This window comes from Brassica rapa, chromosome A03 (assembly GCF_000309985.2).
Source record: "Brassica rapa cultivar Chiifu-401-42 chromosome A03, CAAS_Brap_v3.01, whole genome shotgun sequence".
Lineage (NCBI taxonomy): Eukaryota > Viridiplantae > Streptophyta > Magnoliopsida > Brassicales > Brassicaceae > Brassica > Brassica rapa.
In genome coordinates, this window is record NC_024797.2 from 33,692,980 (window position 1) to 33,706,892 (window position 13,913).

At 39.3% G+C, this 13,913-nt stretch overlaps 1 protein-coding gene across 1 annotated transcript; it reads right to left on the reverse strand.

Moving 5' to 3' along the window:
• Positions 1-442: 442 nt before the first annotated feature.
• On the reverse strand, positions 443-2,473 carry LOC103849474. The gene is made up of 3 exons (XM_009126227.1): positions 1,442-2,473; positions 959-1,373; positions 443-825 (listed from the first exon to the last, which is right to left on the reverse strand). Exons 1-3 carry the CDS (start codon positions 2,471-2,473, stop codon positions 443-445), a joined length of 1,830 nt encoding a protein of 609 aa, XP_009124475.1.
• Positions 2,474-13,913: the final 11,440 nt, after the last annotated feature.

The following is a 13,913-nucleotide window of genomic DNA, read 5'->3' on the forward strand; positions in this document are numbered from 1 at the left end:
AGACAAAGAAAACATAAACATAAAAACCGACAAAAGATTCAAAGATTCATAACTTAGCACATAAAAAAAGTAAATACCATAACCAGAGAACACAAAAGCCGACAAAAGATAACATAAACAAGTCGAAATAACATAAATCCACAAAAGTTGAGACAAACGTTCCTAGATATAACACCATAGATAATATAAAACAAAGACCAACCATCAACCACCTTCAGAACCAGCTTGAGAAGCACCTTGAGAAGCACTTTGGAGAAACACCTTGAGAAGCACCTTGCGAAGCAGCTTGAGAAGCACCTAGAGTCGGAACCTGCTTTTTCATATGAAACCTTGAGTTATGATCAGCTTCACCACAGATTCCACAATGATAATCCGCTTCTTATGCTTTGGTTGCTTCTTGGTTGGAGACTCGTTAACACCCTTCTTCCTTTTTTTATCAGCCTTAGTTGTTTTTTTTCCCTGGTTGGTCTGGATCAGGCGGAATATGAACATCAGGAGCTCCTGTTGCAGGCCAAAATGGAGCACCTCTCACAGGGACAAGTCCTTCTTCATAGTTCTTTCTCCACATAGCTATCCGGAACCACTGACATACAAACTCTTCAGGCGCAAGCTTCTTCTTCAACATCACAGCATATGCATGCTCACACAGGATGCCGCAGATCTCAAACTTCATACAAGTACAAGTTCTTCTCTCCAAGCTTACACGGTATGTACAGCTACCCAACTTTACCTCATACATGCCATTAGTGCTTCTTGTCACTGTACACTTATCATCTTTCTTTTTCTCGGGTTCAGGAAATTCTGTCACATAAGGTGTACAAATACCTGAAAAAAATATAATCAAAACACAAGTAGTAGCTTAAAAACCAGACCAAAACCCCAAAAAAAAATCAGAAGCTTAAAAAGTAGGCCAAAACCAAAAAAAAAAGAAAACATAAGCTTAAAATCAGAAGCTTACCTTTGTGACCACGAGATGTTGCAGATCTCTTTGCAATCCGCACCATAGCTAGTCTTCTTATCGTCTCTAGCATAGATACAAATGGTTTCTCCCTTGCCTTCGTTATAGTACTGTTAAAAGACTCAGTTGAGTTGTTATCCACATCTTCACAGTAAGGCTCCATCTTGTAGAAAGCTCTACACCACGACTTTGGATTTGTCTTCACAACATCCTCATAGACTCCGATATCATAACACCGAATCCTATCCAACCTTTGTTGATATTCATCTTCATTGTAACTCCACGCTAAACTCCATATAAATGGCTTCATGTCCTTTTTACTCCCATGGTTTTTCTTCAAATTCCCATATATGTGCCTAACACACATCCTATGCTCTATCTTGGGATGCTCTTGTTGGACAGCACTAATCAATCCCTACAAAAAACATTAATCAATCGTCAGACATACATATCATAACCATGTTTAAAGCGACCATGTTTTACCTTTTGACGATCGGATACAAGAATGAAACCATCACCATCCTCCAGTTCCAAGTTCTTCTTCACCATCCTTACAAACCATAGCCAATTATCTGTATTTTCAACTTGAACAACACCCCAAGCCACTGGATAAATTGCATTGTCGGCATCTCTTCCTAATGCAACCAATTGCTGTCCTTTGATCTTGTGCTTAACAAAGTACCCATCAACTCCAATCAGCGGTCTACAAGACTCTTTCCATGTTCTTCTTACATTTTCAAAACAAATGTACATCCTATTAAATTCTTCTTCTCCTTTCTTATTCTTCAGAGTATCAATCTCCACAGTTGATTCTTTGTTTGATTCAATCAACTCGGCTGCGTAATCTCGAAGACGAGAAAACTGATGATCATACTCACATTCAGTCCATCTCACTGCCTTATTCCTAGCTGCTTGACATTGAGGCCTCGAGACAGTGATTCCCCATTTCTCCTGAATTATTTCTTCAATTTTCATGGGGATAAAATAATCAGGCTCTTCTCTGATTTTATTAACAAACAACCTAGCGATTTGTGGGACCTTAAGCATAGAACACTCTCCATTAGGCACACATGAATGCTTATCAACAAACACCCTCACTTTCCACACATTATCACTAGGAAGAACAGACGCATAGATTTTCCATTCGCAGCCTTCACTCTCATTGCCACCAGCACACTTAAAACCAATTTTATCCTTGTCATACCTGTATTGCTTGATATTTTCGCCTGTCCTGAGTGCATAGTCGAGAAAACACTCCTTAAAAGCCACTCCATTGAAGAAAGTCTGCTTCTTGTACAACATTCCATCACCTCGTTTGATAGGGCGCATAATCTCAGCACTTGGCTTCTTTTTCAAGCCTTTCTCTTCCTCGTGATCACTGTCTGGACATTGATCATGGCATATTGAAGGCTCGTCAGCGAAGTCTCTAATCAAATCTTCGATTTCGTTTTCATCTCTATCTGCAGCTTCTTCATCGAAATCGTCATCCTCATGGGGAGTAAGGAGTAACGCCATTGACAAGCTTCGATCTTATCTCAGCTACTTCAATCTCTCATTTTTCCACCAACTTCGATTTCGTTTTTGATTCTCTTTTTCTTTTTGTCGTCGTCTTTGTTTTTCTGTAAGTGATACTTATGATTTTGGGGATTTCTAACCCTAATTTTGATTTGGTGTTACTTTTCGGGTCTGGGTAATGGGTTAATGGATTTTCTGGTTTTGGTTTACTATTGTTTGGTTTAAGTGATAAAACAGACCCTATTCGAGTCATTAATTGGTTCAAAGCTGGATTACCTTTCTCTCTGGTTAAGTTTAAGAAGCATTTAACAGCACAAATTAATTTTATGGAATTTTAGCTCTTGAACTTTTATTTCGGGGGGATATAGCACGGTTTCATAGTTTTGTGGAGAAATAGGATTTAAACTTTTATTTCGGGGGGAAATAGCACGGGGTTATAGTTTGGGAGACATATAGTGCTATGCGATACTTCTCGTGGGAAAATAGCTCGTCAACGCATTATTCTATTATATGCTGTCAAATGATCTTCTCTTATATTAATGTTTTCTTATAAATGTTATAGGTTATCCAGATGATGGTTATCCTACATATGATTGTGCTTTTTGTAAATATCATATGTGGTACGTAAAAAAATAGGAAACCAAAAAAGTAATCTAAACCGACCTTTACTATGTGTTGTAACAGGGGAAAGATAGTTATCTCAGCTTCTCGAAATTCTCCTCTAGAGTTGGTACATTATTTATGCAAAATGGATGCTTTGACTAAACACTTCCTTTAGTTTATTCGAGCATATAACATGATGTTTTCATTCACATCACTGTGAGGAAGAATTGACCATACGATTAACAATGGTCGATGTCCATATGTTTTTGAAATAAATGGTGAAAATTATCACCTAATGGGTGACATGTTACAGAAAATGGTGAAATCCAAGTTTCTGCAACTCTACAGATATGATAATATTAACGAAATTTCAAACAGTATCAATGCTTAAGGATAATCTGTTCAGTGTGGAATTCATGATTAGAAATATATTTTAATCGTAATATATGTTACAATATTAAACTTACCATTATTACTTTTCAGGGTACTGGAGCCGACGTATCAAGTCTGAAAGACGATATTGTTTGAATTTTGAAGAAAATTTTGGACGATCAGAATCCCATGTTAAGGCTTTCAGACAATCTAGCGACAGATTTGATGTCGAGTGAGGTGAAAATTTTAAGCTAAGGTTGATTGATTGAAGAGCTCCATAAGGAAGAACACACAATCTGCCTACAACTGATCAGGTTGCAGCACTTACTCCTGGAGACTTTATCATGAATATAGAGAAACGAGATATTATTCTCGAGACAAACACATGTAGATATCACAGAATTAGCGAAAAACTAACATATTTTCCTCTTCAATGTCCTATATTGTTCCCTTATGGTGGAGATAGTTTTCCTCTTGACATACCGATTGGTCTTCAAAACACAACCGGTAGAAAACGTAGTCTATCACAATGCAAGAGTTTTCTTTACGTATAAAATTCTGGAGAGGTATTGTGAATCGCGAACTATAATCAGATCAAGAAGGTTATTTTAAAAGTTTCTTATCGTTGGATACACAATGCTTGAATCAAATCGTTTACGTTACGTTTGGTTTAATCAGAAAAAGCTTCCTTGCAATAACTATGAAAATATTAAAAAGCCTTTGCGGCTGATGTCGAAACTCTAAATGATCAAGGTACGAGAATTTATATTCCATCAAGTTTTACCGGATGACCACATTATATGCATACTCACTACCTTGATGCAATGGACATATGTAGGTATACTGGATTTCTAACATATTTATTACATTTAAATTCAACCGAAAGTGGCCTGAGATTACCACATATCTTCATCATTTAAGGTTGATTATCGAAGATAGACCAGACATTATTTTTACAATTTTCAAGATTAAATTTGATGATCTCATGGCTTAGTTGACCATGAAAAGAGGCGGAATTCTTAGAAAGGTATTAACTATAGTCAACCCTAATAAGACATATTGTTAATTATATTATATTAACAACATATAATTTGTTTATTTTATATATGCAACAATGTATACCATTGAATTCCAGAAAAATGTTTACCACATGCAAATATTTTGTTTTTCCTTGAAAAAACCAACAAGCTTGCTAAGGGCGATGATGATATTGATTGTTTTACATCTGCGGAAATTCCTGACAAAACAAAGGAACCAGAGTTGTATAAGGTAGTAAGGGATAGTATCCTGCATGGACCATGTAGATGATATCACTCAAATTATCCTAAATAGTGAATTTACTCTCTCAAATAAGAGGTTCAATTGCAGTACTTAGGTATTAAATCCACAAGGAGCTAAGGAACCTAATAAAGCTAATGGGATTTGTTAAGTTGGATAGTTTAATGATTAAATTGTAAATTTTCAGTTTTGTTGAGAAAGTAATTGCTCGATTGATTGGTTGAGGTTTTGGTGCTTAAAAGGAAATAGCTAGACTTAGGGTTTTTATTGAAAATTTGAAATTATAATCTTACAGATGCCTAATGAGTTGCATGCATGATAATGTAGAGCTCAACTACGAAACAACAAGTTCTGGACTTGTCTATTAACTAGATCTAATGACCCAAACAAATGTGTTCAATCAATAGCAAGTGTCGATCGATTATCCTATAGGGATATCGATCGATATACCTTTCATTCCGTCGATCGATGGATAATCGATCGACGCACCTCTAGTTAAGCTTTATGCGCGGGTTGAATGATGCTCACTAGATCAGCTATCGCCTTACTCTAGCAAGAAACTTAGCTCAATTAGAATGGTTTCAGGATGAGAATGAAGCTATCCCTTTTATCTAACAATCCTAGGGCAAGTTCTAGGTAGCTAATCTAGCATCATGTATTAATGACAATCCTAATGATTATTATCACAACTCAGCAATCTATAGTTGGAGCTAATCCCTCATAACCTATTTAAACCTAAAATCTAACAATGAAACTACTCAAATATGACCAAGCAATTCATAACATCAATTATGTAAGAAAACATCATTAGAATAGTAAATATACATCAATGGAGTTCCAATCACAAATATAACTTTGGATCTTTTCTCAAATCTATCAAAATCCTAAAAACCTTTTGCTGATAATAGTAAAACAAGAAACACAAGAAAGCACCATTTGCCTCTAACATGGTGGCAAAGCTTATATAACTAGGTTAAAACTCGTTAGGGGTAATCTTGTAAATTGGTGAAGACTTGGGCTTCAATTCGGCTGCGACCAAACGGGCTTTCTGTGTGTTTCGCTGTCGATCGATATTCTGATGTGAACATCGATTGATATTAGTTCGTCAATATTGACCGATGCTCGAGTTCGATGGTCATCTCGGGTGCTTGCTCCAAGTATCTCCAAAATGCTCCAAAATCATAACTTATCTCTAAATCACTCCTGATCTTATAAATACAATAAATAGACTCTATAATATAATAATTACTAGTAAAAACACCTATAAACCATGGGTGAAAGTGAGTCAAATCCATGGTCTATCAACTCCCCTAGACTTATCCTTTTGCTTGTCCTCAAGCAAAACAAACAGACAGTCTCTCTGAAAGAAGTTTGTAAACAGCAGAGACTCACACAATTTTAAACTTAGAGTCCTCACCTCTACAATATTGCAATCAATATCTAAGAAGTCCTAATCACAAAAGAACATTATACCATATTCTAGCTTAGCAACCAAATTCACCTAGATAATAACTTAGAAAATATTGTCTGACATTCCCCTCTACCAACCTCATTTCTTAGCATACATAAAAGTGCATGCTTTACATTGAGGGTATCAATCACATGATGCAAGGATTTTCAAACAAGTATATGGACCTGCAGCTAAACATTAGTTCATATCCTCTCTCTCTACTAATTTTCTCTCTTAGTCAAAGTCTGCTTATATTTGCAAGATCATTGACCAAGATTAGACATGCTTCCATGAATCAAGCCTTAATGGTGGTTGCCACCAAGTCCTGTTCACGTTTTTTTGACCTATATCCTAAAAATTATTTGTGAATCAAGCCTTAATTGTTGTAGCCACCAAGTCCTATTCTAATCCTTTACCTATAGAATTCTTATGAAGCAAGCTTTAATTGTTGTAGCTACCAAGTCCTATTCGAATCTCTTCCTACTAAATCTCTAATAGATATGTATATATATATATATATATATTTAAAATATTTCGAAAATAGAGAGAAAGAGGGTGATAAATCTATCTACACAATGTTTTACCTTCCCGACTTGTTTGAAGAATCCGATCCCATGTATACCAAGTCCCAAGATAAGCAGTTGTGTCAAGTTTTAGTGTTGGAGGTCAGCTTTGGTTCCATGAAACAATCTCAGCAAGTGTAACATAGTTGACACGTTGATCCACTTTAGTACCTTAAGTCTAGAATGATGCTAAAGAGTGGTTAGATAACAAGCAAAAATCTAATATGTTCATTATCCCCTTCTTGACTCAATAAAAACTTTATGTTTGAAAATATTTTTAAAATTCATGAATAAACTAATATCAGTAAACCTCCCCCCAGACTTAAACTACACTGTCTCCAGTGTAAACTTAGTCAGAGTTATGGTGTTAATTAAATCATAAGTACTTAATGTAACAAGTTAGAACAATATACCATATCAGAATGATTGTCGACCGATGTAAGGATGTTTATATCGGTCGCGACAGGTTGAGCTCTGTCGATCGATGTCGACAGTGTCTCGTCGGTCGATACTCACGGCAATCATCTACTCGTATCTCTCTCTTATATATATATATATATATATATATATAATGACCTGCAATAATTAAAAACCAACATAAATAGTAGATTAATAAAAACCAAATAAATATTACCTAATAGTAGATTGCCTTCCACTCAGTGCTTTGTTATAGTCAGTTAGCTTGACTTTGGAAGTGATTTGGGCTAGTGATGTTGAAAGATGGCACTTGTTGCGAAACAAGTCTCCATCTCTTCTTTGCGCTTGTTGAACCATGTACCAGTGAAGTCTCGCATTGCTTCATCTCCTCTGCGCCATTTGTCCTTCATTATTGTAGTTGCATATTCTATATTCTGCATTCTATCTCCAAGACTCTCAAGAGTGAACTGATATCTCATAAGTCTGGCGTATGTGTCAGCTGAGATCTCCTCTCCACGGTTGTGTGTATCAGACATATCTGATGTCACCTTTTGTACTAGCCTCGCTCGGTTTGAAGCTTCGTCGACCGATGTCTGTCCTTGAATGTCGGTCGATTTATTGTTGCGTTTGTCGATCGATGCTGATGCTTCTAGTCGACGGGCAATGTAACTCCGAATCTCCACTAATTCCCCTTAAATATCTTCTATATTGGAAGTCAAAGCACTAATGCTAAGATTCATTTGGAAATAGATGTCATCACATCTCCTATCAAGCCTCTCTTCTGTAGTTTCCAGAGCTCTGTAGATCCCTTCTACCAACAGATCTATCTCCCCCGCGTGTGAAAATCTGGTTTAGACGTCATCGTATGTGAGTGTGGTGGATTGTTGTCGACCGATGCTTGTAATCGGTTATCGATCGATGCTTGGAAGTGGCTGTCGATCGATGCTTGTCGACGTCTGTCGATCGATGTAGGGCGAGAAACGTCCATCGCATGTTGAATTCTGGCTATGTCTTGCCTCATCTCTTCCATGCATGTAGTTAGGCAACTGATACTATCATTCAATGGATAGTTGACTCCATCAAGCTTCATCTTGAAGTCTTCTTTGTTCTTCTCTTGTTTTCCGCAGATTCCATAGAACATCTCATTGATCTCGTCCTTGGTGTAGATCCCTGGTACTAGCTTGGTTTGAGTGAATGAGCTAGCATGTTCTGGAAGACAGATGTAGTTGGGGTCATATCTCGAAGCTCTTTCCAAAAGTATTATGATATCTTTGTTGTGAACGCGAATGGTGTGTCCATCTACGTCTCTGGCGTATCCCTGCTCATCTCTGTAGATTACATACACATCCTTCTCTTCCCAGTAGAATTTCCTAGAAACGAAAAGATCAAAGGCTCTTCTGCCAAATTCAGGACGTCTGTCGACCGATGTTGGAATGTCAACGTCGATCAATGGTCGAGTAGGGTGTCGAGACCTCTGTTCGAAGCGTTTATCTATGCCACCAGCTGTGTCATAGAACTTCTTTGTAACCTTCTGCTAGTGTTCTGGAATGGTGTGTTGTTGCATGAAGAGGTTGTATGCCCCATTAGCTGTCTGAAGGATGTCTGCAATATCCTCTCGAGATACGTGCAGTGTACGTATCTATTGCTTTTGCATAGCCATCTGGGTTTCTGAAAATACCAATTTCGTCTGGAGTTAGATACTGGTTATCAGATATTTTTTTTCTTACAATGGTTTTTGGTTTTGGACGGCTGTCGATCGATGTTGTATGGTTGATGTCGATCGATGTCGAAGGATTGATGTCGATCGATGGAGGTATCGTTATGTCGATCGGATGGCTGAAATGTGTTCTTTTCCAAGAAGCTTCTGCTCGTTTCTAATCTGTTTCATTGCGTCTTTGCATGTTGAGAAGTTTCTCATATGTGAAATCCTCATCAAGTTCATCAACTCCTTGATCATGGTATGATGTCTCTACTGCCTAACTTCCAATTGAGTAATCTCCGTCTCGGGTAGCGTGACGGTTGTGTCAATCGATGGGTAGTAGGCGATGTCGGTCGATGCTCAAAGGTGGTTTGGTTGAGGAAGTTGAGTGTCGATCGATGTTGAACCATTCCTGTCGATCGATGGCGACTTCTTTTTCCAAGAGGAATGATGGAGAAGTCTATCTTCCTCGTCAAGAGTCGCTCTTTGCTCTATAGCTCGCTCTTCCTCATAATCTTCATCATACTCCTCCGTATGCATGTTGTGTGCTGCCATAGTGGGATTATAGTAATCGTTTTCCCATTCTCCTTGTACTGTCGACCGATTCTTATCTTGCTGTGTTGGTCGATTTTTTCTGGGCACTGTCTGTAATAACCCTCACGAGCCAGTTAATTTTTGGTCGAGAAAAACTCCGCTCGACCAGTTTGGAGTTGGTCGATCAGATTTAAAAATAAAGTCGACCAGGTGAATTAATACCTCGACGGGACTGTCTTGTGGTCGAAAGGCCTCTTATTGATAGTTCTGGTAGAGTGTTAATAATGTTGGTCGAATTTTGTTTAAGCTAGGCAAGCTTAGTTGAAAGCAAGACGAGATTCGAAGGATGAGAAATTTTAGTCGAAAACTGTCCGAAATTGTCGTTAAGTTTCTTAACTAAATTCCGACCAGTCTAATACCTTCACCAGCTATTCTGCTTGCTTTCTCAGTAGATCAATCACATGAGCTGCACCTACCTGCTTGCTTGCTTCACTAAAGTCACATGAAAGTCACAAGCTGGTTGCTTGTTTAATAAAAACAAAATAATCTTTCTTCAAAGGAGGGAAAGGACAGCAACTTGCTTTGGTTTAAGTAAACCCTCAGCTGAAGCAACCCCTCATGCTACAAAATACCTTCTTCTCTCTTCTGGACGTCCTGTTGCACAAGAAAAACCAGAGAAAATTTCAAAGAGAAAGAAAAGAGAAAAATCTGTGAGAAAAACTCATGCAAAAATTCAAAAAAAATCAGAGAAGAGAAGTGAGCATGGACGACCCTTTCTCACCCTTCTGTGAATTTAATCAGTGAGTTTTGGAGTGTTTAAGAGCTGAAGATTTGGCGTCCTGAAGTAGAGAATCACCCATGTTCTTCAGCCTTTGATTTTGATCAGTAAGATGGTTGTGGACCAGTTTCTTTGAGAAGTTTTGTTGGTTTGCCTACACTAGAGATAAATTCTGAATAAATCCAACCATGGATTCTTGTGGTGTTGATCAGGTTAATTCGTGGTTAGCTTGAAGAGAGACAACCAGTCAAGTTTAATTAGTTGAGTAAAACCAGTAAGCTTCAGCTTCTTGATCCAGCCATGTTTTGATGAGAACCAATTGCTGTATGTTGGTTAACCTCATCTTACTCAGCCTGTTGTTACGAGTCCTCAACCCGTTGTACCAGTTAACCCACCGTTACCCTTACCTCTTGCTAAGCGTCAAGCCACTGCTGGTAGGGATTATGCTTTAGAGTTACCAGGACCATCCGGACCACCTCAGGGTCCGATTTCATGTTTGTTTTCCTAACCAATTGAGTGTTGCATAATTTTTAAATGATTGGTAAATTGGTGATATAAAAAATATAGTATAAAAGTTGTTGAGTAAGTAATTGATGGAAAGTCAATTATTGTCAGCGACTTTGCTTGTGGGTGGAATATCCGCCCACATCCTTTTCGATTCGGGAGGAACACATAGTTTTGTAACTCCCGAAGTAGCATCATGATTCGATGGAGAATTCACTAAGGTGAATTTATCCATTCCCATTCTAACTCCTGGAGATCAAGTTCTTGAAACTGAACGTTGTATTCTAAGAGTTCCAATCATTATCCAAGATATGGTTTTTCCAGCTCATTTGTTAGTTCTTCCATTAGAGAGGTACGAGGTAATCTTAGGGATGGATTGGCTGTCAAGTTACCGAGCTCACCTTGATTGTGGTCGAAGGAAGATTGTTTTCGAGAGATATACCCAACCCCCTTTAGCTTACCATGGCATAGTACCAAGTGCTGGAGCGTCATTAGTGTCAGCACTGAGAATTGAAAACCTTTTGGAGAAGGGTGAAGAAGTATACTTAGTGAACTTAGTTGCTGGACCAGTAGAAGACGAGAAAGAGCAAAACATGGAAGAAATACCAGTAGTCAGAGAATATGAGGACGTGTTTAAAGCATTAGAGGGATTGCCGCCGTCTAGTATAACCTTAGGACCCGGATCCGCTATAATGGCAAAGGCACCATACCGAATTGTCGCTAGAGTTGGAGAAGTAGCCTATAGACTAGAACTTCCACCCGATATGCCTATGCATCCAGTAATTCATGTATCGATGCTGCGTAAGCATATACCAGATCCGAATATGGTCGAGCCGCAGCGACCAGAGAACTTGCAACCTAACCTCACCTATCCTGAAGGTCCTTTGCGAATAGGCGAACATCGTTTCAATAAATAGAAGAATAGGGAAATTTTGCAAGTTCAAGTATTTTAGGAAAAGCGACAGAGAGTTGTCATAACATGGGAGGATGAAGATAAGTTCCGAGTTGATTACCCAGAACTCTTCTCAGATACCCAGTCGTCCAGTAAAGGGTGTACACTTGAATTTTGAGAATTCGGGGACGAATTCTTTTAAGGGGGGAAGAGTGTAATAACCCTCACGAGCCTATAAATTTTTAGTCGAGAAAAATCCCGCTCGACCATATTTTGTTGGTTCGACCATGATTAATAAAAATAAAAATCGACCCGGTAGATTAATTTCTCCACGGGACTGTCTTGTGGTCGAAAGACCTTCACTTGATAGTTTGGCCGAGTCTTAAATATTTTGGTCGAATTTTTATTAAGCGGGACGAGACTTTCGGAGAACAAGACAAGAGACAAAGACAAGGAATATTTGGTTGAAAATTATTTAAAATTATCAACCAACTGCCTAATTAATTTTGGACCAGACTCATGTCTTCCACCAGCCTGCTTGTTCAGTATTCAGTCACTTGACCTGCACCTGCCTGCTTACTTAGCTTCTTCAGTAAATGGCACATGACAATCACAAGCTGCATGTGTGCTTGCTTCCTCCTTTAATTATTTATGATTGGCTGGAAACTGCTTCATGGGAGGGAAAGGACAGTATGGTGTTGATGATGAAACAGGTTGCCAGCTGTCTGCTCTCAGCCAAGCTCGGTTATGAGCTAAACCCTCATATGAAGTAACCTCAGGTTGTATTAAACTCTTCTCCAGCTGCGTCCCACGTTTTTAAACCTACAGAAAAACCTAGAAAATTTCAGAGAGAAAGAGAGAAAGAAAAACAGAAAAGTCAGTGAGAAAAATCAGGAAAATAAATCAAGAAAAAAATTGGTGGTGATCAAATCTTCAACCCTAGCTCAGTTTGGTTCTTGAGAAAGATCAGACGGTGAGATTTTTAAATAAAACTCTAGACCTAGTTGAGTTCAAATCATGATCAGACCTTGATCTTTCTCTTTGATCAGTCCAGCCACAAGCTTACCTTGGAGAAGAGGATCAGCTGAGGCCATCTAGTCCTTTGGTTTGTCTTGGTAAGCTTTGGTCCCCTAGCCTCTGTCAGTATCTGATCAGAACAGTTCATGGCTACCTTAGATCTTGGTCGGATCAGTTGTATAAGTTCTGATACAGTTCTGCTCTTGTTTAGTTTCGGTTTGAGTTCATTTCTTAAAACAGTTTGCTAAGCTGTTATGGATTGATTGGCCTTAAACCAAACTGAACTCAGTCTGATCTTGTCCTGAACTGTTGTTAACTGAATATAACTGAACTGATCTGATCTGGTATGAGAGGAACCGAGCTTGAACTGAATTGATTTAAGTAGTTTAGTCTGAACCGAACTGTCAGATTGTTGATGTTCTGAACCAAACCTTGGTCTGTTTTGATCAGTTAAGGTGTGGAGCTTTGCTAGTCCCATCCTGTCCTTTCAGCCTTGTTCAAGAGGAACTCAAGTCTTGTCCAAGCCAGTTTCAAGACTGTTCTTTAGGTAAGTCTAGACAAAAGATGAGATAGATTGTTGGGGTCAAAATCGGTTGCAACGGAATCAATGTCTGAAAGTCCGTAAAAATCAGCATGAACGTTTTTACGAAAACTAATCTTCGTAGAGATATCTTTACGAAGAGCCTTGCGGTAAAATCTTGTTCAAATCACAATCGAACCACTAAATACCGATTGTCCGAAGGCAACAGACATGTATCCAAATCGGCCGCGGGAAAGCTCGAGTATGGAAATCGGACCGCGGACAAGCCAAGCTCGATCGATACGCGGCGACCAAGCATGCACACAGCTCAGTCGCTACGTAGCGACCGAGCGTCCGTCCGGCTCGGTCTCTATGCAGCGACCGATCTTGGTCGCTACGTAGCGACCGAGCGTCCGTCCTGCTCGGTCGCTACGCAGCGACCGAGCTCGAGCCAAGCTCGGTCGCTACGCAGCGACCGAGCGTCCGTCCCGCTCGGTCGCTACGCAGCGACGGAGCTCGAGCCAAGCTCGGTCACTACGTAGCGACCGAGCGTCCGTCCCGCTCGGTCGCTACATAGCGACCGAGCTCGAGCCAAGCTCGGTCGCTATGTAGCGACCGAGCGTCCGTTCCGCCCGGTCGCTACGTAGCGACCGAGCTCTTCCGAAACGTCGATACGACACCAGTCCATGCATTCTCGTCTATCATTCGATGCTATCTCCCGAAGACCATAGCAAACTCAGTTCATGTTTTCCGCCATTCTAAATAATCGATCAAACTTTGCGGATAAAACTGCGGAAAGTTCGTTCTTTATCG